The sequence below is a fragment of the Salvia hispanica genome, chromosome 5 (assembly GCF_029641045.1).
Source record: "Salvia hispanica isolate PSC_SH4W2 chromosome 5, Shi_PSC_v1, whole genome shotgun sequence".
NCBI lineage: Eukaryota > Viridiplantae > Streptophyta > Magnoliopsida > Lamiales > Lamiaceae > Salvia > Salvia hispanica.
The window spans coordinates 18,183,123-18,210,587 of NC_142696.1; the positions used below are offsets into that span (position 1 = coordinate 18,183,123).

The window sequence follows — 27,465 nt, forward strand, 5'->3', positions numbered from 1 at the left end:
CGATATTTTCTCTTTCTCTTTCCTACTTACTTTTCTTCCATATTTTACCAATTTTATAATAAAATCGTGTCGTCCACCAATAAAACTATTTATAGTGGACAAATGAAACTTATAAAGGTAGAACACACATTTACAAATTTTTACTATCAATTTTTCTTATTATATTTCAAAATCCGAACTGAGCAAACTTAAGTCAATTAATAACGGACGATGGGAATAATACTTACTAGAGACATGTTTTAATCTAAACAAAATAACTATGATAAATTGTGATATTTGAAGAGCAAGGGATCATTAGAGCATCCATCAGCGCTAGCGCTGTTCGTTGCAACGAGTAGGTGCCGTGCCGTCGGCGCGGCAAGCACCCCTGTGCTCTTGCCGACGACACGAACATGCTCTTGCCAACGAGCACGCCGACATGGCGCAACGCGATTCACCTACGGCAATGCCTTGGCATTTTTCATTTTTTTTAAATTCAAAATTCTGAATTGTTCATATTTAAATAAAAATTTTTCACTTCCCAATAAAATATATCTGTTTTTCCACTTTTAATTTATTTTTCATTATTTTTACCTCAAATTTCACATTTTCATATATAAATATCTCCTATTTCAACACAAAAAATCACACTACACCAACAACTCTCTCAATCACATTTTCTCTAAATTCTCGCTCTTTCTTTCTTGCAAAAATGTCTGGCGAATACCCCTCCAGCGGCTCCCGCTAACACCCATCCAACTCCCATAGATGGAACCACGATTGATTCGGTGGTCGCCATTCCCCTTGCCGGATATGAATTTCTCGCCCCTTCCTCTTACCCAAGGCTCGCAAATTCCGGGTGGCTACCGGCCTTACCAGGTGGACATGCAAAATGCCCCCGATGGGCAATACGGGTGGGCACCCGAACACAGCTTGGCAGGGAGCGGCTCGAGACACAACCGTTATCCCAAATTCCGGTAGTCGCAACGGTCGTGGTGTCCATTTCCGTACCCATGGCAGTGCCGGTGACCCCAACGTCTGCACCCACCCCGTACACTCCACTCAAGATGGAGAAGATATTCGATGCATATGTCGCGATCTCAGAAGATCCGGAGGTAGGCGTTAACCAAAGCAGGGACAGGTTTTGGTTCCACGTCACTCGCCGGTACAATGCCAGCCGACCGACTAGAACGGTGGAGCGCTCTGAGTATGGTGCGCAATGTCGTCGGAAGAGCTAACGAAGAAATTCAAAAGTTCCAAGGGTATTACCTTGAGGAACAATGGTCGGCAGGGAGCGGCACCAACAAGGTCGACATCATCACTGCCGCCATTTCGGCCTACCAAACAATGCATTACAAACCATTCAAGCATCTCAACACTTGACAGAAGATGTGTCATCTTTCGAAATATAAGGGAGGCGTCCAATCCTCCTCCGGCTCCTCCTACAAAAGGTCAGGTCGCTATTCGACTTCGGCGAGAACGAGTTGGCAAGCCAGCTTGCCGGAGCTCACTTGGATAGCTCCGACGCCGGCCCGAGCGGTTTCCAACGGCGTCCGTCGGGAAGGAAAACGGCGACGGCCAACCGCCATCGTGCCGCGACCCTAGCCGAACCGCCGGCTCCCGCTCTCTTTGTGCCCCGTCCACCCCTGCAATGCCTCCAAACCCCAACACGTTATGGGCCATTTTGAATAACGCCAATACGTCTTGGATGACTACCGAGCAAAAAGATGCTCACCATTGGATGATACAAACCCTCCGACAGCAATTGGGGATACCCCCAACCCCAACCAACAGTCGCCATCGAACTAATCTTCTTTAATTTCCACGGATGTAATTAAAAAATTTTAGGATTTTAATTATGTAATTTTTAATTTTTAGGATTTAAAATTTTTAATTGCATAAATAAAATTTTGATAAATCTACAATAATTTGGGTTTGAATGTAATAAATCAAAAATTTTAAAGTGATCTGGTTATGCTATGGTGCAAACCAAAAAAATTATTCCATTACCTAAATTAGGATTTATTTTAAGTTATCATTAAGACTATTTTCTTGTACTACCTTTCTTTCTATTTTGAGTTAGCATTGAACTTGTTAGTTCACTTTTTATGCTTTCTTCATCTTTCTGATCTCTTTAGGACATCTGCAAGACTACACCGCAGATTTAAAATAAAGACTCGTCTCGTGAAAGACAACTAATGCATCACCACATAAAAGTTTGATCAACAAACATAAACTCCTCCCTAATTTATCATGAAGTAGTTGCATAAACTCTCTTGTCCCATTATTTCACATTATCAGGGTGTACGCTTTTATAGTAGACTTAGTAGTTAATAATTTCTGAAATAAGTTCATAAAAAAAAATCATCTCTTGTAAAACCTGTTTTTCTAAATTTACCAATACCTACTTTTGATATAACAAAATAAATACTAGTAGTAGTAGTATTATGTTTCTTTTAAAATTTGGCGGCCGGGGTAGTAGGGCCAATTCGGTTTTGGACCTCCATAAATTTGCATGGATAGATACTATATTGAAGACTTCAATGATTCTCCAACTTGTTAACCGTTGTTATTGAACTTTCTTCTTGTTGGCACTTTATTATTTTATTTGGACTCTTGTTATTTTCTTGGTTATTTTTTTTATTTTTTCTTGTTTGTTTTACTTTGTGGTACTGGCACGGCTAGCTACTGCCTTATCCGTGTAGTGTGATTGTCGAGAAAAAAGGATAACAAAGTGGCAATTAAATATAAATTTATATTAGCATTATTGTTATTAATTTATCCATTAAATACTAAATATTACACTAACTAAGAAATTCCCCAATTAAATAATCTACGTACTACGTACACTCTTTGATCAAAATAATTATACTAATAGGTAAACTAATTAAGAAATTCCCCAATTAAATAATCTTCAGAAATGGTGTACGAATTCAAAGATGATCAAGTTGCAGAATTGTCAATTATGAGTTGGTTGATTGACCCTGTCAGCACATCCTGCCAAAAAAAACCCGACAGAATCATGTACAAAATCTGAATTATAGTTTTCCATCTATCGCACTCAATATATTTACATTCGTAAGATGCACAAAATTTTAAAAGGATGATATTTTAACAAGGAGAGAGAAGGAGAGAGAGATTTATTTTCATATAGAAAAAATGATATTTTGAGTGAGATAAACTTAAAGGAATGTTGACGTCTTGAGTGTGACAATAGTGATTACTACTAGTTGGCCTACCACACTTCCACGTCAGGACGTGTAACAATCTTCATTGCTATACCTCGTTCTTGGTTAATTGATTTGAGTGAATTATAAAATTAGTCCCTATGTATAGCTAATAATACGTTGGAGATACCATGTTTTGTAAAATGCATCAGATGCCTCTACGTATGGGTATAATATCATTTAAAATCTTTTTTCATTATTTATGATATTTCATGCCCTTCTTTTCCTCATTATTTTTCCAAAATGCCACTCCAAGGGCATTCCGGTCTTTCCATGATTTCACACTTTTGAGAAGTTGAAAACAGTTTGAAAATGGGGGTTGGTTGTCGTCTTCTCCCTCTTGTCGTTCGCCATTTTTACTGATGATAATACTATAGTAATAAGAATTTTTATATATTCCTAGTATAAATTAGTTTTAAAAGAGTGTTGGGAAAATAATTTTTATATATTACTACTATATACTTTAATCTTTATTAGTATTTCTTGAGAAAAATAATTGAAGAATAAAAAATATTTGTTTATCATTAAAACATTCGATGATAATATGTGTATTATAATTTCTAGTATTTATAATTTATTGGTATTATGTTTATATAAAAATTATAAATATTTTAATAATTTTTTTTACAATATTCTTATAACTCATTTATTTATATTAATGAAATGTAATTATGAAATACTGGGAAGAGCGAAATGCCCTTAGACCATCCGCATCCCTATCTCTTATTCATCCCTTAACCATCTCATCTCTTAACTATTTATGGGCCCACTGTACTTTTCAGCTCATCTCTTAACTAAGAGATAAAACCCGCATCCCTCCATCTCTTAACCATCTCATCCCTTAACAATTCATTCAATTTAATTTTTTATTTTTATTTCCAACAAATTCAATTAATAATAAAACACACTTCATTAAATAAAATAAAATTATAATTTAAATACCTAAAAAAATAAAAATAAAAAAAGACATAATTTAAAAAACTAGAAATTACAAATTGCACACTTAAATCGAAATCACAAAAAAATGGAGGCAAATAAGCAGAAGAAAGAGTTCTCTAGTGACGATCATCTAACAATTGCCAAATTTTGCCCAAATGTGCTCCATTAGATCCTCCTGGAGTTGGGCGTGGGCGGTAAAATCACGTGTCCTTGCCTGAATAGACAACCGCTCTTGCAAAGACGGATGCACTCCCCTTCGAGGCAAACTACTTGCGGTTGAGCTTCCCGGGGTTTCAGGGTCGAACCAATTTCCCGCATCAGGTCCTTCGTCGGCGACAATCACGTTGTGCAAGATTATACACGTATACATGATGTCGGCCATATTATCCATAAACCACGTACGAGCTAGGGCTTTGATAATGTTAAATCGAGCTTGGAGAACCCCGAACGCTCTCTCCACATCCTTGCAAGCAGCCTCTTGCTTCTGCGCAAAAAGAGACTGTTTTCGTTCACAGGCCTGTTGAACGTCTTCACGAAGGTTGGCCACTTCAGATAGATGCCGTCGGCAAGATAGTACCTCATTTTATACTGGCGATTGTTAGCAATGAAGTTGATGGTCGGCGCTTTACCATTCAGAACTTCGCTGAAGAGGTTCGAATTGTTGAGCACGTTGACGTCGTTGTTCGAGCCGGGGACCCCGAAATACGCATGCCAAATCCATAGCCGGTAGTCGGCGATGGCGTCGAGTATAACGGTGGGGTGGGTGCCTTTGTGGCCGCTCATGTATGACCCCCTCCACGCCACAGGGCAATTCTTCCATTGCCAATGCATGCAATGACGCTCCCGAGCATCCCGGGGAATCCGTGTGCTTGTTCGTGAAGTTGGAGCAGAAACTGACAATCTGCGGTGGTTGGCTTCTTCAGAAATTCGTCGGTGAAGGCTGCCCGGACGCCTTTGCAGAAGTTCAACAAACAAAGTCTCCTAGTGGATTCTCCGACGTGCATGTATTAGTCGAACGAATCTGTCGTTTGTCTAGTAGCAAGCTAACAGATCGCTGCAGTACATTTCTGGAGCGTCGTGTGGCTAGGATGGCCAACAGCGTCGAACCCTTCTCTGAAGTACTCTTCCCGTGCCGCCAATGTATTCGCGATATGCAAAAATAGCGCGCGTGACATACGGAAACGGCGACGGAAGTAGATATCTCCCCATACCGGGTTCTGACTGAAGTAATCACGTTCCAACCTTGCGGCGGCTTCCTCTCGTTTACGATGGATGTAAGTCCGGGCTCGCCTTTGAGGAGGCGCGACGGCTTCCTCCTCCCTACGTCGATCTTCTTCTAGCGATTCTTCCATTATTCGACGCATTTGCTCAAATGGATCCATGAATGGATTACATTTGGGAGAAGAAAAAAATAAAGGAATGATTTATAAAAGTGATTGGAGAGGAAAGAAAGAGAGATGAGAGAAGAATAGATGTGTGTTTGTGTGTAAAATGGAGAATGAGAAGAATATTTATAGAATTAAAAAAAAAAAAATTGAAATTCGACCGTTGAACGGTCATATTACCGTTTTTAAATTTTTTTTTTTTCGAAAAATCGAATTAAAAAAAAAATCGAATTATGACGTCATTATTACGACGCCCACTCGCATGCCGGCGAGTGGGCGTCACGCCGCGCGCCAGCGTGCGCCACGTGGCACGCGCGCGTGGCGAGCCAGCTCGAGGTCGGCCCCTTCCGCCCGCGACGCGTGACGGGATGTCCCGTCTCGTCGGGACGAGATATCTGTTGCAACGCGGTCTCGCCGGTGGCGAGCCGGCTGCGGATGCCCTTAGTGGCATTTTGGAAAACAAAATAGAAGGGTGAGAAGGGCATGGAAGACAGTAAACATTGAAAAATGACTTCAAATGATATTATACCCATACATAGAGGCGTCTTTTGAAACATGAGTACCTCCAGGATTCGATCAGCCATACGTAGAGGCTATTTTATAATTCACTCAATTGATTTACGTCTTTTCAGTACAAAGATTAAAAAATAAAGAATAAAATATTCCCTTTTTTTCTTGTTAAGTGATTCACATTTCTTTTTGGGATGTCCTGAGCTAAGTGAGTCATTTCCTTTTTTTCCACTCTCTCTTATTTTTTGCTCTGTACTTTTTTATTTCATTTTATATTCTCCACTGGACTAGCAAAGGACTTTCTTAAAACCAGTGTAAAAAAATAATGTCTCACTTAGTAAGGGACGGAGGGAGTAAGACATAGAGTAAAGTAAAAGAGATGAAAAGAGAACGAGATAATGTTAGTAAATTTTTGCCAAAAATAGAAATGACTCAATCATCTTTGAACACTCCAAAATGGTAAAATGACTCAATTAACAAGGAACGGATGGAGTACTTTTTTGATCCACTTGTATCATATTCTCTTGTGGGCGAATGAACCATTTTCGATTACCCCTCTACGTTTTTTAAAATCATGGAACTGTGTTTCGATTAATCAGTCAAATTCCTTGGATTTGCGCAATGCCTTGATGAAAACTGTGTGTAAAAAAAAAAAATGAAGGTGTGAATTTGATATTCTTGACTCTCTGATTAGATGACTTCCTATTATTCAGAAACGGCAAAAAGATAGTTGTTAGACGTGAGGAATTGGTTATCCAGTTTGGAATGAAAGATACGAGCGAAGCTAGTCGTATTCTAGGATCAAGGTTATCCAATATCAGAAGAAAATGATATTGAGTATATCTCAAGAATCTTATATCAATGTAGTGTTTAAACGCTTTATCGTGCAAGATTCTAAGAAAAGTTTTTTTTTTATCTCGAGAATCTTACATCGATATGTTCAAAGACAACATCTGAGATAATGAAATGAAGACGAGTTCCTTACGCAACAATAGGAAGTATTACTCACTCCTCCCCCCTAAAAATAAAAATTCTTTTCTTTCTGCTCCGTCACCTAAAAATAGAAACTTTCATTTTAAGGAAATTTCTTTCTCTCTAATGACGTGGGATCCATTTTCCACTAACACACTTTTCTTTCTCTTTTTTACTTTACCAAATTTTGCATTAAAATCCATGTCATTTCAAATGTTTCTATTTTTTGGGAGTATTAATTTTTATTATTATTCAAAAAAATATATTTAACATTAATATTTTAATTTCTTGTAAATTAGGTTTAAATTGTATAAAATTATCGTGTAAATTAGGTTGAAAAATAAGTTTTAATCGTGTGATATTAGATTTAATCGTGTAATATCAAGTTCGGGTTGTTACCATGTCGTGTCAATCTATATAATATCGTGTCATTAATGAGTTCGTGTTAGGTGCAGGTCGTGTTCGGGTTCGAAGGTAGCCAGTCGGATTCGTGTTTGGGTTTACCGATTCCTCAACATGACGAGTTCGGGTTTCGACATTATTAGGTTGGGTCGTTATCAGGTTGATCAATAACGAACCAATGCGCACGATTTGTCACCCCTAATGATAATTATATTGATATATGAGTGAAATATACAAAAATTCACGAAAATATTTGTCACACCCCAACCCATGTGACGTATATATTTATAATAAATAACTACAAATTAAAGTAAAGAAATCACATATTAACCATTTCGTCATCCAAAATATTATAATTATAGAATCCATATTTTATTATGCTTATTTACAAATATTCTAAATCCGCATATATAAATAAACATCAAATATCAAAATCAATTTCATATTCATATGCATATGTCTCTCTATTCCATTTATTATTTTGTGACAAATCAAGTCTGGTATCTGCCCGAGATTCCATTGTATGTGATCCAAAGGTCCCATTGTCATTGTATATATGACCCGTAGGTTCCATTGCCATTGTATAAATATATATATGACCCGAAGGTCCATTGTCATTGTATATGTGACTCGTAGGTCCATTGGCATTGATATCAGACCCACAACAAGATTGTTACAGATCCTCTTTAATCCAATGATTCAAATAATTTTAAAATTACGTGGAAATATATCAACTGCACCAATTACATATTTCTATTATATTTCGTCAAATAATTTTTTACAATGTATAAAACATATCTATTGCACCAATCATATATTCATATTAACGATATAATTCAAATATTCATTCTGATTTAACACGCGACAATTAACCACATAACACATATAAAATTAAAAGTACAATTTATACACACCTTGTTACGATAATAATTTAACTGGGCCGTTCGATCAACACAAATGTTCTCCTGTGAATCTTCCCTCCTTTCCACTTTTCTTCCAACCGAGTTCCCCCCATTCTCTTGCGACTTCTTTCTTTATTATATATCAAACATTTCATTGTCGGTTAGCCAATCAATTTTGGAGAAATAAGTAAATTAAAGAGAGACGTGTTGTTCATATGAAGGGCTTCGACTTTGCGTGGCATTTTCTAAGCTATCTGATATCTCATGTAACTTTATCTATTTCATAATTCTTACTCCCTCCGTCCCGCTTAAGATTACACATTTTCCTTTTTAGTTTATCCCAACTAAGATGATATATTTCCTTTTTTGGTAATTTTCTCAATTCAATTAATACGCTCAACCATTTTTTCTCACTCTTAATAAAATATTCATCTTTCTTTATCTCTCTACTTTAATATTTACACACACCTTCTCTCTCTCAAATTAAACACTTTAATCAATAACTCCTAAAATCCTGTACCGGTTAAGCAAGGTTTCATTTTAGCTAGGACGGAGAGAGGAGTATTTAATATTATTTCAACTCCCATGCAAAAATGCGACCATTTTTAACATTTTACAATATTAAAATGATGGGCACACGTAACACATTCCAATGCCATATATGTATACACATTTACGTATATAATTATTCACATATCATAACTTTATTTAACTTTTCACTATAGTTTATGAACATTATGTGCAATATAATATAATAAATAATCATTAATAAGCTTTACCAAATTTATGTGTTGCAGTACTGTCTCTTCTTTTTCTTTTATTTTAACTAGATCACCCAGTATATTATACGATTAATTGGATATTAGTTCATATGATATCACTTATGCTGTTAATTTTACAAATAATAATAAACTATAAAGAATAGGAAATAATGCATAATTTGATCAAGAATGTTACAATATTATTAAATTTTATTATCCAGTCATACTCTTTCTGTCCCAAAATAAGCGAATTATTTTTTTCGGACATAAGATTTAAGGAATTGATATTTAATGAGTTAAAGTAGAGATATTAAATTAGAAGAGAGAGAAAAAGTAGAGAACTAAATGAAGAATAAATTAGGTGGATAATAAAGTAAGAGAAACGATTGTTTGCTAAAAAGGGAAATGACTCACTTATAGTGGGGCATCCCAAAAAGGAATGTGACTCGCTTATTCTGGGACCGAAGGAGTATGCAATTAGGATATCGTTAGAATCCTTATAAATTACATTACGAAAAATTATAAAATTACATTACGAAAAAATAGTTTTAATTGAAATAGTTATGTAAATTCAAAGTTTTAAGATACAAGTATTTTTTAAAAGAAAAAAAAAATGAATAACAACTACTAAGAGCATCTCCAACCATTACACTAAACCTAAACCCATTTTAGCGTAAATGTCACACTAAATATAAATATTGATTTACTCCAAACATTTATGCTAAACTCAAATTCAAAAGAATATTCCCCAATCACTTACTTTTATAGTACTTTTTAATCATACTATATATTTTATCTAAATTACACACTAACCCCATGACACTTTATCAATAATTCAAATTAAATTAAATAATATAATAAAATTTATTAATTAATATAACTATTTATGAAATCTATATTTATTAAATCAAAAGATTACATAATTTAAAAATTTATAAATACAAATTACTATAAAAATATTACAACGTACGCATAAAATAACTAAAATTTAAGATTAAAATTTATTTAAAGATACCACAAGTATATAAACATAACAAATATCGTTTAGTTATTAATATTTAACAATTGTTTGTTATTGATGCACTATTTATTCGCACTAAAAATAACTGCAAGCATACATGATGGATCTAGTATAGTTAAAGGTGAGTACCATAATATTAAACACAAGGAATAAGATTGCAACTGACTATCATATACTATCTAGAGACACGGAGTTTTTGTTTTTGGTTTTATAAACTATACATAAATAAATAAACAAGTATAAAAACAAAATAATACAAAACATGTTAATGACTGTAGAGATTTAGGATCCAACTAAAACGACCAGTGATGATTAATATCATAAAGTCGCGATTCTAGGATAAGCCATCTCTCGAGTGCACCTATCTAGTAAATTACTATAACTATCAAAGTCTCCTCCAATAGATTAGATTCTAATTCCTTAAGTTCCTAAAACTCAAGCCCTCACAAAGGGTCCCCTCTCTCAAGTGTAGATAAATCTATGTGTTGTACTCGTTCCTTTTACCACGTAAAACTAGCTATCTCTCGATTAATCTAGTTAAACGGCATAGTTCTAAAGTTGGCTAGACAAAAGAACAATAAAAGCATCAAAACAAGCAAAAGAGCTGGGAAAATGGTTCAATTCAATAAATCAAAACATGCTCATAATAATCTTCAAAAAAAAAAAAAAACTACAAATGATGTTTAGCTACTCATAGACAAGTACTCACTCCGTCCCTAAAAATTTGTCACATATATCCTTTTTTGTCCGTCCTTAAAAATTTGTCACCTTTCACTTTTACCATTTTTGAAAATGGACCACACATTCCACTAACTCATTCTTACTCATATTTTATTTTAAAACTAATACTCCCTCCGTCCCCCATTAGGAGTAGCACTTTGACCGGGCACGGATTTTAAGAAATGTAAAGAAAGTTGGTTGAAAGAGTTAGTGGAATGTGTGACCCACTTTTTTATAATGGTTTATAATAAAATGTGAGTGAAATAAGTGGAATTTGGGACCTAGTGGAATTTGGGACCTACTTACCATTTATGGTAAAAATGAAGTGTTACTCTTAATTGGGGACAGACCAAAATGGAAATTAGTAACTCTTATTCGGGGACAGAGGGAGTATATAAAGTAGGACCCACATGCCACTAATTTTTTCAACCCACTTTCTATTACATTTCTTAAAACCCGTGCCAGGTCAAATGGTGACGAATTTTAGGGGACGGAGGGATAGTAAAAACAATAAACGTACGAGACATGAAAGAAATTGATAAAACCCGGTTGAATCTTCAATCTTCTCTTGCTTGGATCTGCATAGCCCTGCTCCAATGGAAGATAGATGAATTATGTTTAGAATATGGGATGGAAGAATGTGTGGAGAAGGAGAAGGATTGGAGGCTCTGAGATGAATATTATGAATTAGGTTATGTGTTATTAATAGGCTAGAGAAAAAGGTTTAAGCTTGGTAAAAATTGTCCTCCAAGTAATACAAAAGATATTATTTTCGAATCCTTCAGTTAATAGGAGAGATTTGGGCAATAATTTCTTCATTCCTTGAATTTCTATCTAATTTCTGTAAGCTTTGACTGCACCGCGCAATGTTCGTAGAATAGTCATAACTTTCTCCACAGAACTCCGATTGATACGTGCGAGGTATCCACACGAAGCTCTTTCGAAGATGAAAAGAATGGTATGCATTAATCACAGATTGGACTTCAAAACTGCCCGAAAGGTCAGCTTGAACTGAGGCTCATGTCTCAACAAATACGTCAAGATACCAACATGTATAACATATGTAATTTAAGAACATAATTTGCATGATTGACATTTAAAACAAGTCTAATCTAGCCCTTAAAAATATGCAAAATCAGTGTTTGTGATACAGACCAAATAGGAGAACTCAGCCCAAAAGACTAGCCTATTAGGAGAGAGAGCCTATTTAGCCTATATACCCCACATCAGTTGTTCTCACAACCGATGTGAGAATTGAGTCCGTAACATTCGACCCTCCTTTAAGGGCCAGCGTCCTCGTTGGTCACGACCACATTGGTCATGCTAGTTCTTTGCTAGGCCACCACTCCGTGGGCCTCGTTGGTCGCGGCGGATTCTTTGTCCGGCCACCACTCCGAGTCGGCCTCAAACGCACTCGTTGGTCACGGCGAGTTCGTTGCCCGACCACCACTCCGAGCCGTTTGGGCTCTCAATGAAAGCATCAATTGATATAAACCAAATAGGAGAACTCGGCCCAAAAGACTAGCCTATATACCCCACACCAGTTATTCTCACAACTGATGTGGGAATTGAGTCTGTAACATTTTGTCAGTTATATTTTAGCATATTTAGTTTGATATTAGGCATTAGGCATAATACCACTTTAAAATCAAAGATCTTGATTTTTTAACTAAAATAAACCAATTCTTAATATTAAAAATTTAAAAGCTACCAAATTATGTAGTAATTTGCTAAAGCATAATTAATCAATATTAATAGGCATAACTAATTAATATTTATATTTTTTAATTTAGAAAAGACTAAAACGTGAAGTATTTTTAACTAATCAATAAATGTGTATTATACTATAATGGGCTAACCCACTAATTAATTACGAACCAAATATTAATAAATTATATTACGTTATTTTCATATCTTCTTCTCCTAGCTGTTGGAACGCTGCGCTTCTTGTAAGTTTTCTGTCTCTGTGTATTTGTACATTTCTTCCCCCTTCCTTCCTTGTTTCTATTTTGATAAATATAAAATGATTTTGATTTGAATGCAATAAATCAAAATTTGAAAAATATTTTGATATAGTTTTATTATAAATCAAAGATAAATATATTTTCTTTAAAAATCTACAATAGAATCGATTTTGCTGTACCATTAGAGATATTTTTCTGCTGCACTTTATGTTTTGTAATATTATTGGAGATGGTCTAATGCTTTAATAGTTGTCATTAAGAGCATCCGCAATGGTACTTAGGCCAGCCATAGGCCAGCCATTCTCTCCCCTGCCACGTCAGCAACACTAAAAAATCCACCTGCCACATCAGATTTAGGCCAGCCATAGGCCAGCCGCAATAAAAATAATTCAAAATATACTACATTTACGGAATTAAAATTACGATTAAATTACAGAATTAAATTTACGACATATATACGGGAAAATTCATTAATTGCATTTAAAAAAGTTACATAGATAAAAAAAAATTACATGCATAATAAAGAAAAAAAACTATCGCCGTGCAATCCTCCATGCCCACAACTCTTCAATTATATCCTTTTGGAGTTGAATATGAGCATCCACTTGGCGCATGTTGGCAAATTCCTGAAGGCGGCCGGCTTCATCGAGAGGTACCCCACGTCGTACACTAGAGGTGGCCGTTCCGTGGCTTGGACCGGCTTCATCGTCACTGACCCAACTAGTCAGTTGTACGCCTTCGTCTTCTACGATCATGTTGTGAAGGATAATGCAGGCGTACATTATCTGGGAAACGCATCCGACATCCCACAAACGCGTTGGACCCTTAATTGCCGCCCATCGAGACTGGAGCACACCAAATGCGCGCTCCACGTCCTTGCGCGCCGACTCCTGTCGTTGCGCAAAGTAGGCCTTCTTTTCATCACTTGTTTGTCGGATCGTCTTCACAAAGACCGGCCACCGAGGGTATATCCCATCCGCCAAGTAGTAGCCCATATCATGCCGGTTGCCGTTGGCCACAAATGAGACGGCTGGACTGACGCCCTGGCACTTCTCGTTGAAGAGGGGAGACGAGTTCAGGACGTTGAGGTCGTTGTTCGACCCGGCTACCCCAAAATACGCATGCCAGATCCACAGCCGGTAATCAGCTACGGCCTCGAGGATTATCGTGGGGTTCTTTGACTTGTAGCCGGTCGTGTAGGCCCCCTTCCAGGCAGTCGGACAGTTCTTCCACTCCCAATGCATACAATCTATGCTGCCTAACATCCCGGGGAACCCATGCTTCTCCCCGTGCATCTGCATCAAATTCTGACAATCTTCGGGAGTAGGGCTTCGAAGGTACTGCTCACCGAAAATGCTGATCACGCCCCCACAGAACTCCTTCAGACATTTCAGGGCTGACGACTCACCGATGTGGAGGTACTCATCCCACATGTCTGCCGCGCCTCCGTAGGCCAACTGCCTGATTGCCGCCGTGCACTTTTGAATAGGGGTGTGGCCGGGTCTGCCAGCCGCATCGTGCCTGAAGCGGAAACACAGATATTGACGCTTTAATGCCCCAACGATGCGCATAAACAACTCCCTGCGCATTCTAAAACGCCGCCGGAACATGTTGGCGGGAAACCGCGGGTTCTCTGAAAAGTAGTCGTCGTACAGCCGCTGATGTGCAGCTACGTGATCCCGATCAATCACTGCTCGGTGGTGGACAACTCGTGGAGGGCGAGGTATCGCCTGCTGTTCCACCATACGCATGTACCGCTCCATCTCGCGGTTCATGTAGGCATTCATAGTCTCGTTCATCCTCCGTTCGTACTCCTCAGCATCCCCACCACTACCACCACCGCTACCACCCGCGCTACTCATCGCGAGATGATGCTCTTGTACAGAAAGTTAGAGAGAGAGAAAACTCGTTAAAACAAGTGGTGCAAATGAAAATGAAACGAAAATCGCGTTTATATAGGTTTGAAAAAAAAAAAAAAAAAAAAACAAAAATCGGCGCTGGCCGATCGCTGGCCGATCGGGCAGCTACAATGGCGGCTAGCCGATCGGCCAGCGCCCACCAATCGGCCAGCCCACGCCGATCGGCTGGCCAGTTTACCACTGGCCGCCTACAATGGTTCGGCTAGCCGACCGGCCAGCGCGAAGAATCGGCTAGCCGGTCGCTAGCCGACCGTTGCGGATGCTCTAATACGACTGCATTAACAGGCTAACTGAGACGCAGAACAAACCACGAGAACAAATGCTTAAGAATAAAATTATCAATATGTTACATGCCCAAATCATTAGAGTTTATTTAAATTTAATGTCTAATTTCTAAAAAAGTAAAAATAATGCCAGAAAAAGATTAAAGCACTAATATTTACTCCCGTTACATTCCAACACTACATTATTTGAGAAATCAAGTGGATAAAAGGTACTCCACGTCTATATGCAATGAAGAAGACAACCACCAATTACTATTACACGAATATAGTATATGTGTCGCCTAGAATCCAATTGAAACTGTTTAATGAAATAATAATTTCAACTATAGCTTATGTCAAGAAAACTAAAGATTGACGTAAGAACAATATTTTGGTACCACCATGGTCGTAAATAAGAGAAATTTCAAACACTGCTATGGACCACAAACATGATCCTTCAAAGATGTAACCAACATTTATGGAATTAGCTATTATGATAATACAAGCTAATAAGAAAATAAAATAAAGCAGAAAACTGTATAAATATCTCGAATATGTCCAACCTTAAGTACATCGATGTCACACCGAGAAAGAAGAAACTAAAGACAATGATTTTATTATTAGATTTAGAGATTGTATAAATTTTTTAACAAGAATAGGATGTGAAAGTTAATAATCTCAATTTCGACGCTTAAGAAGGATCTGAGGACAAAATAGAGTTGAAGGTCGTATTGTTGTTTTTCAACTTACGGTTGTTGGAATATGTTTGACTCTTTAACCGACACGTTCACTAAATGTTGTTGGTAGACAATTTCGGCTGGGAAGTTTGGTCATCCACATCTATAGTCGAAGTTGAAAATACCAAAAGCATTTAAGCAGTCTTAAGACCTTCTTTGTACATTTTATTATAAATTTATAACCAACAACCCCAAAATTTCAATTAAGTTAAGTTAAGTTAAGTGAAGCATTATTACTTAGACCCCGTTTTACAGTGAGTTAGAAGTTACATTAATAAATAATACTACTCCTTCCTTCCTATAAAAATAGAAATAGGTCATACTCCCTCCGTCCCGTTTTAGGAGTCCCGGTTGAGTACGGCACATGTTTTAAGAAAGTTTTTGAGTATGTAATAAATAAATGTTGTAGTGGATGTTGGGACTACTTTTAACAATTTTTTACTTACTTTGTAGGCATTTTTTATTAGTTTATCCCAACCGAGACTCCTAAAGCGGGACGGAGGGAGTATTTTTTTTTCATCCTTCCCTTAGAGATACTTCATATCTATTTATGGCAACCTTTTTCTCCTACTCTTTTACTTTAACATTTGGGCCCCACTATCTCCACTATATAATTTCAACTACTTTTTCTCCTTATCTCTTACTTTATCAATTATATATTAAAACTCATGTCAATTCCAAATGGCTTATTTCTATGGGACGAAGGGAGTATAATTTATTTAGGTTCATGTAAATAATTAAACATAAGTTGGTATTTGGTAGGAGTATATTAGTAATTAACAATTTTCCTTCAATCACAACCTACAGGCTACAAGTATAAATAAGAACCAAAATGAGTCTATAAAATAGTTCAAAAACGGTTCATAAAAGTTAAAACCATGAGGGAAAACCATGAATTTCATACATGTAGCCTTCGTCAGTTGCGTCATGTAGACTAGGAGGAGTTATCATCAGATCATGCACTCGTGTTGTTTCCCAAGTTTTAATTTTTGATATGACCCATTATAATGGATATATTTCTTAAAGCGGAAATATCAGTACCTCTAATTTATTTTCTCTCCATTCAACAAATAAAATAAAATTTTAAAAATCCCGTGCCAAATAGGAAATGATCCAGTTAGAGTAAGACGGAGAGCATATAAAATTAGTATTACTCACATCAAGAGATGCCCACGGTTCCAGAACTGGCGGTTATGATTCGAAACTGAGGGTTCCAGTTTTAAAAATTTCTGAACTGGAACCGAACCAGAAAGGTGTTTCGCGGTTCCAATTCCAGATCCAAAACCGCCGATTTCAATTCCAAACCGACGTTTTCCGACAGTTTTTTTTTACGGATTTTCACGGTTCCGACTCGTTTTCACGGTTTTTCACGGTTTCGGTTTGGAACCGCCCGGAACCGGTGGGTTCAGGACGGTTTTGGGTTCTGGATTTTTGGAACCTGAACCGGCCCACAGTTCCCTAAGGTACGGTTTCGGTTCCATTTTAATCCACGGTTAACCGCCGGTTACGGTTCGGAATCGTAACCGATTTCGCAGTTAACCGTCCGAATCGTAAACCTTGAGCATCTCTACTCACATCCAAATAACTTTTTCTACACATTTTCCTTTACAAAGTCAAAAAAATTCTTAAAATCCACGCTAGTTAAATATGAGATAATTAATGGAGACCGGATAAAATATATGGCATGTGTGGATGTCGAACCCAAAAAAAAGATAGTACCTGTCATACATTTACTACAATTAAACAGAGTTTGCCATGCCACCACACTTCAAACTGGGTTTTGAGAAGACAAATACTGAAAATAAACTAATCAAAAGATCAAATGGGAACAACACAAATGCAGAAAAGTTAACTCAACAATGAATTTATCAAACTAGGTAGTCTTAAAACGAAATAAGATGAAACACATGAGATGATCTTGTTGTGATAGAGGAACACATGTGAGACAGAATCACGTAATATCTCCATTTGTTGATACCACAGATGATTGTAAATTGGTAGCACATAACTGAATTTAACACAACATGAAGCAGTTAGTGAATAATCTATAAATGAAGGTTCAAAATTAGTTAGGCATCTATACATACATTCGACTAACGAAAATAAGAAGAAAATACAGAAAATTTGGAGGCTCCAAAAGTGTGTACACGACTACTCAAACTCTCGTACTTACCTGAGCTCGCTCTAGTCAGGCGATAATACTCTAGACGGCTGGTCTTGAGTGTTACCTTTATAAACTGGTACGAAATTCCAAGAAGGAGCAACAAGTAAAGAGGAAGCATAAATGCCAAGACGAGCGCTTTTCTGTGCTGAACAAAGATCAAAAAGAAGGCAGACAAGAAAGCAGAGATGACGAATAAGATGGACAGTAAGAGAGCACACATTGATATCCTCAGGAGACGCGGCAACATGAAGAATTGGTGTTCTGGGAAGTTGGACGAAATGATGGACCAAAAACCTAAGATGCTCAAGGTTGAGCTAGACAATGCCAAGACTTGGAATAAGATGAAAACTGAGAACCATTTGTTCTTCAATAGCAAAGGTATCCCCGTCACTTGGTCGAACCCTCCAGGGGGAGCAAAGGCAGCCGCAAACACCAATGTCAGAACAAGTGTTGAGATAAGCATGCATGATTCTGCAGTTTTCTTCGTGTATTCTTCGCTTGTTGCCAACATTTCCTCATGCTCCTTCCAGAATAGCTCTTCGGGCGTATACCCCTTTTTGTTTCTCATCTCCTGATAATAAGGTGGGACAGTGTTCTTCAATTTCTGCAAGTGAGTCAAATTAATAAGTACTAATGATGCATTTTGATTTTCCAAAATAAGCTAATAGACTTAGCTTGGTTACCTCAAACCAGGCGATCGCATTTTGCATATGAACATCGTGCTCGCCAACAACCTCCAGCCCCTTTAGACGCTTGGATGCTGATTTCGCAGCTGAATGCAAGAGGTTGTTGCCATCTTTGTCTTGCAAGACAGCGTTGAAGTCTTTAACGAACCTTGCCTTCTCGAGGAGTTGGAGGATATTCTCTTTTCGATGGATAACAATGATGTGAAAGATGGAGTATCCGTGCTTGTCATCCGTGTGTGCTAAGAGATCAGGGTAGTCAGTTGTGATCATCTTTATAAGATCCAGGTTGCCTACTTTTGCTGCCTCGTGTAGAATTAACGGAGGACTTTTCATCAACTGCAACACCCCATTCCTTCCCAAATCTTGAATATTAGTCCACAGCTTCTCGGACAAGCAACGAAGAGCCTTCCTCTTCTTACCATCTCCTGTTTTCCACCATCAGATAAATCAACAACATTATAGAACAGAAATGTTGGATGCTATGTGAAGTATTGTGATTTAGGTGAGTGCCTGATGAGATATCCATTTGAGACAGAACGTGTAGAGCTGTTCGATTATCGACACCCTTCATTAACGCAAGACTAGATCTCATTTCCAATATTATCAAAGCAACATCTGCAGAATAAGATGTACTAACATTAAGTTGAAAATAATACTAATAAGTACTATGATGAGGGAAGAGATTTCGTCGTACCAAACATTTTGCTGCTTATAGCGACGAGCAAGATATTAAACCATTGCTCTCTGGATAAACCTTTGATCTCAGTGACAGTAGTCAGATAATACTGAACTATTTCTGTTTTTCCAAAGGAGATGGCGAGTGCAAAGGGCGTCGTCCCATAGAAGTTTGATAGATTGGCGATGAATGGGTTGGCCTCCATCATTATACGAACGAGTTCAAGGTCACCAGCCATTATGGCATAGCAACACGGTGTGTAGCCTTTGCCATCGTACAGCTCTAACATCTCCCATCCCACCATTTCGATGAGTTGGCGGACGAACTCTCTGTGTTTCCCTGAAACAGCTAAATGAATGGCTCTGTCGCTTTGTTCCGTTATCTCTATCCAACCTAACTTCTCATCTTTGTTCAGAAGAATTTTAGCTTCTTCCCAGTTGCCTTTTGTTGCAGCTCTATACATTGATTGGTGGTCAGGATTCTCTGTTCACATCATCTTCATTTATGTTGGTAACAACTTTAATAGCCAAAACTGTTTTATTACATGAATTTTGGTCCAATTCTAGTTTGTTACATAAACTTAGAAAATTGCACAACACCCACATCTTCCCTTTACCCATCAAGTGATTTAAGAACATTTTCCTTAAAATGATGAGGCTACACTATGATTTTAGTAGTTTTGATATGCAAGTCACGTATCGTATATCACAATTAATTATAACTACATACTCTATCCGTCCCATAATAAATATCTATTTTTGCTATTTCGGTTTGTGTCAAGAGTCTCTTTTCACTTTTTCCTATAAATGTAGACGTCACACATTCAACTAATTCATTACGGTCACAATTTATTATAAAACCAATATATAAAAATTGACTCATATTTCACTAATTTTTCAATTTAGTTTTCTTTATATTTCTTTCTTAAAACCCGTAGGGACTCCTTTCTTAGGGCAGAGGAGTACAAACAATTATGAAGACAAAAAAACGTAGAGAAAATTTGACCTCCTTCTGCGTCGTCGTCGTCTTCTTCTTCTTCCGATATCTTTGCGGTGTGTTTTCCAGCTTCAATATTCGGCGATAATATTTCTGTAAAACCAACTGAAAGTATGAGATGTTTAAGGTTTTCAGAAAATCACAATCTCAAATAAATAGACAAGAAACAATTGGCAGGAATTCGATTTTCAAAATCATGATTTGTAGTTATTTTTTTATTTACAACATAATATCTGAAGACATGAATGAGAATGAGACAGAAGAAAAATGTGACCTTTTGCAGCGTGATGTTGATCATGGACATCCTCCATATGAGAGGTTGTCGGCATAGAAATTGAGACATCATTATCTATTGAGTGATATTAATGAAGATGTGAGAATTTTTTTGTTTTTAGAAAAAATACAAGAATAATACACTGACCTTTCAGTTTCAGAATGTGAGTCGACGATGGTGTTGGAGCAAGTTGAGGCTGATCGTCCTTTGCTTCAGTCATCGTCGGTGCTTAAGGAAGAGAAGAAGTGCTTTGTGAAGTCTGATATTCATTAAATTGTGTGGTTGGAATAGGAATAGGAATTGCGATATCAATTCCAGCTTCATTATTCATTGCTAATGTTTTGTGTTTATATCAATCAATTTATGCGTGTCCAACTATTCTTTTTCTCTCAACTATCAATATCTAAATTGCCTAAATTGATTGAAGAAGCGGGGCAGTTGGCTGCTGATCTAATTGCTTCAAGCAATCTTCCAAAAATAATAAAAATTGACTGGGAATGAGGAACAATTTATAAAACAAATTCTAAAATGTGGCGTCTAATTTTGCCTTTTTAACATTTAGGTAGATGTTGATGTGTTATTTACCGTAGGTACAAAAGATTAGAAGGAATTTTTCATCTTAATTAAGAGCATTAGGCGCCTAGGACTGACAAGTTTCCCAATACCATATTCTTGTGGGCACCAAATTTTAGAAATTATTGGTTAATATAGTTAATTGGAGGGAGAAAAAGTAGATGGAAGTATTAAATGAAGAAAGAAAGAGATTTAATTTAATTGAACAGTGTATTAATTGTAGAAAAAAAGTTGCTCGAAATAAAAATGTGTCATTTTTGTTGGGACAAATTACGAAGAAAAGTATGTCAGCTTAATTGAGAAGGAAGTAGTTTTTAAGGGTTAAACATAACATGATTCGATTGATTATTGCTTTATTTTAGTTTGACACTGTCTATATTCCTATCAATTGATTGTTTGATCATTTCATTAAGTTTACATAGAAAACAAATATGTCAGGAATGCAAAGTGCAAAAATTTTAAGTTGACTCGAAGCAGTGAGTAGACACATGTCAACGGTCTGCTAGATTCACACAATGTCAACCTAACGGTCCACTGAAATTTAATCAGGAGTTCATAACCTAGCTAGTGAACCTGACTTCGCAGATTGTCAACTCAGCAATCCAATGAGATTGCACCGATGGTTTCGAAAGTATCCAACAGACTGATAACTTCTTTGTTCTATTATTTACTAGCAGTATTTTCTATAGGTTTAAGTAATACTCCCTCCGTCCCATTAAAAATGCAACGTTTATTTTTGCGCACTTGTTTTGGAAAAATTATAATAAATAACTAAAGTGGTGAAAAAATAAAGTAAGAGAGAGAATAATGTAGAGGAGAGTCCCCTTCATATTATTTTCTTTTTTACTTTATTTTTTCTCCACTTTAACTATTTATTATTATTTTTTCAAAATATGTGTGAAAAAGCAAACGTTTCATTTCTAATAGGACAGAGGGAGTACTTAACAATAGAAATGACAAGAAATATTGTGGAAAAAAGTTGAGTCGTACTTTTATACTCCTATCTTTTAAAAGTATGAATATTTGGTTCGACATGAGTTTTAATGTTTTACTGATAAATTAAGAAAAGGGAAGATAAATGGTAATGTAAGTAGTGTTAGTGGAAAGTGAACTCCATATTATTAGTAGTGTAGTTTAATGATATAAATTATAAATAAAATTGTGTGTAGGGGTGACGTGGGGTCCATACTTTGTCAAGGAAAGAGAAAGTACTATTAGTTTTATAGTAAAATATGAAAGAAATAAAATTAATGCAACGTGAGATGTATTATAAAAATAGTAAATAAAATAATTTGTATTCCTATTACAAACAATTTTAAACCTTATTTGGTTAGTGGGTTGGAGTTGGGCTGGCGCCCTTTGCATATGGATTATGGACCCATTAACAAAGCAAGACCAATCCAGAATAGCTGTAACGCTATTTCCACATAATTTTGCTTTACATTTCGAATACCTAAAGTAAAGGCATGTTCAAAATCAAAGCATTTTCAACCAAATTTCTCGTCACCAATCGTCTCCCCTTCCCCTTCCCCTTCCCCTTCCAGCAGTCTCTACTCCGCCGTAGCCTCGCAGTCGCAGTCATGTCAACCGCCGCCGTTAAGCGTGTGGGTACTCACAACGGAAGCTTCCACTGCGACGAAGCCCTCGGCTGCTTCATGATCCGCCTCACCAACAAGTTCTCCGAAGCTCACATCGTCCGCTCCCGCGACCCCAAGGTGCGTTTTATTCAGTATAATTTTATTCTGTTTGTGTAGGTAACCTGTTTGATGAAATGCCTGTGTTAGGTTCTTGAAACTCTGGACGCTGTGCTGGATGTGGGCGGGGTTTACGACCCCGCCAAAGACCGCTACGATCATCACCAGAAGGGCTTTGAAGAGATTTTTGGCCATGGCTTTAATACTAAGCTCAGTAGTGCTGGTCTTGTTTACAAGGTAATCTTCCCCTTTTTGGGGGGAATTTTGGCTTTGCATATCTCTCATTTTTAATGTGGTATGTAATTTGCACATTGTTTATATGCAAAATCTACTAGCTTTCCATTATTTAGTTAATTTGGTTTGTGTTTCTAACTTTCTTATGTGTAGCATTTTGGGAAAGAGATAATTGCTAAGGAGCTTCAAGTTGATGAAGACCATCCCGACGTTCAGCGGTTGTTTCTTGCAGTTTACAAGAACTTCATGGAGGTTATTCATCTTTTGGCATTTTCCAGCATCTTGTTTTTGTTCTTTAACATTTTCAGTTTTCGTAGTTCTTTTCAATGAAGGGTTATGCTAGTTTGTGTCCCAATTTTTATAACAATTTTCTGAAAAATGTCTGGAACTTTGATTTTATGTCTCCATCTCCCCTTTTCTAGCAAAGGAACCCTAACTTTCAGTGTTGTTTCTTACATGTTCTCAACTTTCAGCCTTTCCATGAAAAGGTCCCAATCTATAGGGGTTTCATCAGCTGATTTTATATAGTGGAAAATGTTGTAGATATAGAGGTTCAGCCTGCGTAGAGGACACGATTCATGGTTAACCCTTAAAAGGATGGTCTATTCTACTCTATTTTTGTCCTTTTTGGTTTGAAAAGGTTGATTTTTAGTGGATGGTGTAGTGTAGAGTAGTGCAATGTGCATCTCGTTGGATTGTTGCCCCTTTGGAATTGAATTTCGAAGATTTTGGCGATGGAAATGATCAAAGTATAGAGTTTTGGAATGTTCCAATAGAAATAATACCAGGGTTGTAGAGTTTTAATTTCTATTTCTTCAAATAACCTCAATGTCTTTTCCTTTTCTGATTGTACGTTCTGCCATTTATTCTGTTGATAACAGGCGATCGATGCCATTGATAATGGAATCAATCAGTACGATACAGACCAGCCACCGAGATATGTGAACAATACACATTTGTCCTCACGAGTTGGGAAATTAAATCTAGATTGGACAGATCCTGATCAGTCGTCTGAGAAGGAAAATGGAGCCTTTGAACAAGCAATGGCTTTGGCTGGCCATGAGTTCATGGATGTAAGTTTTGAAAGTGCATCAGAACAGTGCCTTTCTTGTTTTTGTACCTTTTGTCCTTCTTGTGTAAGCTGCTAACTGTTTTGATTGGAAATCTGCAACTAGAAAAGGTGGTTGGTTCTTAGGTGTTTGATTGTATTTGTGGAACCTTATCTTGAATTTGCACGTGGATTTGACGTTGCTTGTCAGTAGTTTTAACTGTTACTATTTCTTTTCAGAATGTTAGATCTCTCGCTCGATCATGGCTACCAGCTCGGTCAATTGTGATGCAGTGCCTTGAGGCGAGGCTTGATGTCGATCCTAGTGGAGAAATTATGGTCTTGGATCGATTTTGTCCGGTGAGCATTTTACCAGCCCTCTCCGTTATAGAATTTTTTGTCCATAACCTACCCCAAAGAATTCAACTGCTATTGTTCTTTGAAATGTGCACGTATATTTTAATTCATTCTAATTCGTAGTTTTTCAATGAAGAGAATGAGATAATCATGTATGGAATTGAATCATTGAACAAAATAACCCTACATTAATACGAGAACATCAGAAGTCATAAGCAATTAGATGCATCTGGAGCAAACCCCTGGTTGGAACTAAAGCAGTCAACTTCAAGTAAAACTTCAAGAGATGTACATTTTTATTCTTTTGTGATAGTACAAACATATACTGTAAAGGCTGTGTGTCATAGTGAACTCGAATCCAATACTTTTGGTCTCTGGTATTAACCACTCTATCATTAGGCCAAGACATGCACAAAGGATGCATATGTTTTGTTGTCAAGCAAGCATTATAACCTCTCGTTTTAATCATCCCCTTTTTGTTTTTAAAAAAAGGAGCACTTGTTCAAGTGTTTCTATCTAGTTCATTTTGAAGATAAATTATTGAACCATTATGTTATATTAAGAGCTAGACCATTGGTAGCAATGATCAAGTATAGATGCTAGGGTTTTCTGCTTTATTGTCGATTTCATAAAGTTTTATTTTCTGCAGTGGAAACTTCATTTATTTGAGCTTGAGGAGGAGATGAAGATTAATCCTCCTATTAAATATGTGCTTTATCAGGTTATTATAAGTTCCCCCTTCTTTCCATATATCTTTCTCCGATCGCCCACTTATTCTTTTCTTTAACTCGCATCTACATAGACACGTAATCCTTCTTAACACTATGAATACACGATTGCATACTAGGATGACCGAAGTAAAAGTTGGCGAGTCCAGGCAGTGGCAATGGCACCCGATAGATTTGAGAGCCGCAAGGCACTTCCTGCTCAATGGCGTGGGCTGAGAGATGACGAACTGTCTAGGGAGTCGGGGATTCCCGGGGGTGTTTTTGTCCACATGAGCGGTTTCATTGGCGGAAGTCAGACCTATGAGGGTGCACTTGCGATGGCGAAAGCAGCTTTGAAGCTCTAATCGTGAGAAGCAGCAAAATGTACTCCGGTTTTACTGTTATCGCATCGTTCGCCTTTAGGGCATACTGGTCTTTATTTCTTGATGATACATTTCATTTTTAAGAGGCTGGACAGTTATAGAGGAAGAGAAGGCATTTAATCTTGAGAGACTCATAGTTATTCATGTTATGTCATATTGCTGAACCTTAGAGTCTATATTCTCCAAAATTGTCAAGGATGGTACTCCTATAATTTTTATTAATGTTAGAATTTTGTATTTCGTATTATTGCTTTTACTAGAACGAAGCTGGCCGTAAATTACTGTTGCGCACTACAAATAATATCACATTGTCGTTTTTAAGTAAATAAATAATTGTACTAAAGTGGTTTACCGGCTTTAATAAAGCAAAAAAGGGGAGAGGAAAACTTTTGATTTAATTTTTCAGGTTAATCTCTATATGTTAATGTCATGTTAAAGTAGTAATTAGTGGTATGGCAAGAATCGCAAGATCCATAAGTGAATCTCTCTTTGAGTTGTAAATTTGTAATCAAGGTCCCCAACTCTGTCTTAATGATCAAGTTATCTATAAATTAATGCTACCTAATTGTGACAGCTTAATCTCTGGGATAAAAAAGTAGTATTTGATTGTTTTGAATGTAAAATAATTGAAACACTTGAATATAATAATCTATATATGCGCGCGTTTGTGCACGTGTGAATGTGTGTGCCCAATTAAAATTTATTGATTGTGTTAATCTATACTCCATAATTCAATTAATTAATGGACAAATAATCATAACGAGTACTGTAGGATCTTGCTACGTAAATCATATCTTGCCAACTGATCTAAAACAATTATGTTCAAGAAAATAAAATTTTTTAAAGCTTGTAAAATAGCTCGATTCTCATTCATTTCTTTTATAGATCGAATCCGTGGTTGATGATTTTCTTGGTATAGTATTTTGTGGCTACATATTTCCCAACACCGCATTTAAATAATTGAAGGCATATCACCCCATCAAGCTGTGTATACAGTTAATAGGTAGGACGAATTTTGAAATAAGAGGATATGAATTTGATTAAATAAAAAATTTAAATGCTAATTTTAGAATGACTTATCTATCATGTAGGATTCACGATTTTATTGAATTTGACACTGAATATACATTACTTAATCCTGTGAAAATTACTTCTACTTGAAACTGAATGCTCCCTCCGTCCCAACATATTAGACTCGTATACCACTTTGGGGTGCCCCAACATACTTGAGCCATTTCTATTTATGGTAAAAATTTACTTTATTACCAACTCCACTTACTTATACCAAAAGAAATGAGTCTAATATATTGGGATGGACGGAGTAATACTTATAGGCGCCATTTCAAAGTGTAAAACATTAAAGAAAGTCTAAGACATCAGTGTCGTTGACTCCCAAGGTTAGAGAATTTTTGAACAAACACTGCAATCTTTATAATAGATCATCAAAATTACAAGCATGTGAGGAAAACGACTGCTTGTTAGTACTTGTTAGCTTCTAATTAACACTACTCCCATGATTCATGGTGTGATGGATAACTTTTGTTGAATTCTAACACCAATCATGACATTCTTCTTAATTAGTGTTTTTAAACTCGTTTTGCAAGTGTTTATAGATATTTTTTCTTATGAACTTCTACCAATTCGAGGGATCAAACATTAAATTTACTTATTGCTGGATGCATCTCAACCCAATAGGACTTCCTAAAAGGTCAATCCAATTGAGATCAAAGAGTTTTGAAGACAAGTTGATGAACAATATGGAATCCAATCTATGGTTTTCAACAATGTAACATTTTAGGCGTTTAATTATGTTAATTTTAATGAAATCGATATTTTAAATAAAATTATATAGTTAATTTAATTAAAATAAATAGAAATACATGAAATGAAAAATGAACAAATGTATGACGATGGGATTTGTGAATTGTGGAAAGGATTTTGACGCAGATATTAAGAAATTAATAAGTGATCA

General features: G+C 36.6%; 2 protein-coding genes across 3 annotated transcripts; one reads left to right on the top strand and one right to left on the bottom strand.

The window, feature by feature from the left end:
• Window positions 1-17,714: 17,714 nt before the first annotated feature.
• Window positions 17,715-20,855, bottom strand: LOC125187531 (uncharacterized). Of its 2 annotated transcripts, XM_048084138.2 has the most exons (7): window positions 20,645-20,855; window positions 20,498-20,572; window positions 20,233-20,316; window positions 19,246-19,710; window positions 19,062-19,166; window positions 18,549-18,976; window positions 17,715-18,469 (listed from the first exon to the last, which is right to left on the bottom strand). In XM_048084138.2, exons 1-7 carry the CDS (start codon window positions 20,715-20,717, stop codon window positions 17,795-17,797), a joined length of 1,905 nt encoding a protein of 634 aa, XP_047940095.2. In that variant the 5' UTR covers window positions 20,718-20,855; the 3' UTR covers window positions 17,715-17,794. The 2 variants fall into 2 exon arrangements, with proteins under 2 accessions (XP_047940095.2, XP_088914418.1); XM_089058292.1 differs by lacking the exon at window positions 20,498-20,572.
• Window positions 20,856-22,509: 1,654 nt separating this feature from the next.
• LOC125186679 (uncharacterized) lies at window positions 22,510-25,740 on the top strand. Its single transcript, XM_048083093.2, has 7 exons — window positions 22,510-22,785; window positions 22,855-23,001; window positions 23,152-23,250; window positions 23,880-24,071; window positions 24,287-24,406; window positions 25,053-25,124; window positions 25,251-25,740. The coding sequence occupies exons 1-7, from the start codon at window positions 22,537-22,539 to the stop codon at window positions 25,473-25,475; spliced, it is 1,104 nt and encodes a 367-aa protein (XP_047939050.1). The 5' UTR covers window positions 22,510-22,536; the 3' UTR covers window positions 25,476-25,740.
• Window positions 25,741-27,465: the final 1,725 nt, after the last annotated feature.

What these genes read in the sequence shown, in the direction of transcription:
- LOC125186679 (XM_048083093.2), top strand. Translation starts at nt 22,537, where the DNA reads ATGTTCAAAATCAAAGCATTTTCAACCAAATTTCTCGTCACCAATCGT. An exon ending in TCCGCTCCCGCGACCCCAAG is followed by an intron (nt 22,786 to 22,854) that starts GTGCGTTTTATT and finishes TGCCTGTGTTAG; the next exon opens with GTTCTTGAAACTCTGGACGC. An exon ending in TTTACAAGAACTTCATGGAG is followed by an intron (nt 23,251 to 23,879) that starts GTTATTCATCTT and finishes TGTTGATAACAG; the next exon opens with GCGATCGATGCCATTGATAA.
- LOC125187531 (XM_048084138.2), bottom strand. Translation starts at nt 20,717, where the DNA reads ATGACTGAAGCAAAGGACGATCAGCCTCAACTTGCTCCAACACCATCG. An exon ending in TATAAGCAGCAAAATGTTTG is followed by an intron (nt 19,167 to 19,245) that starts GTACGACGAAAT and finishes CTTATTCTGCAG; the next exon opens with ATGTTGCTTTGATAATATTG. An exon ending in ATGCGATCGCCTGGTTTGAG is followed by an intron (nt 18,470 to 18,548) that starts GTAACCAAGCTA and finishes ACTCACTTGCAG; the next exon opens with AAATTGAAGAACACTGTCCC.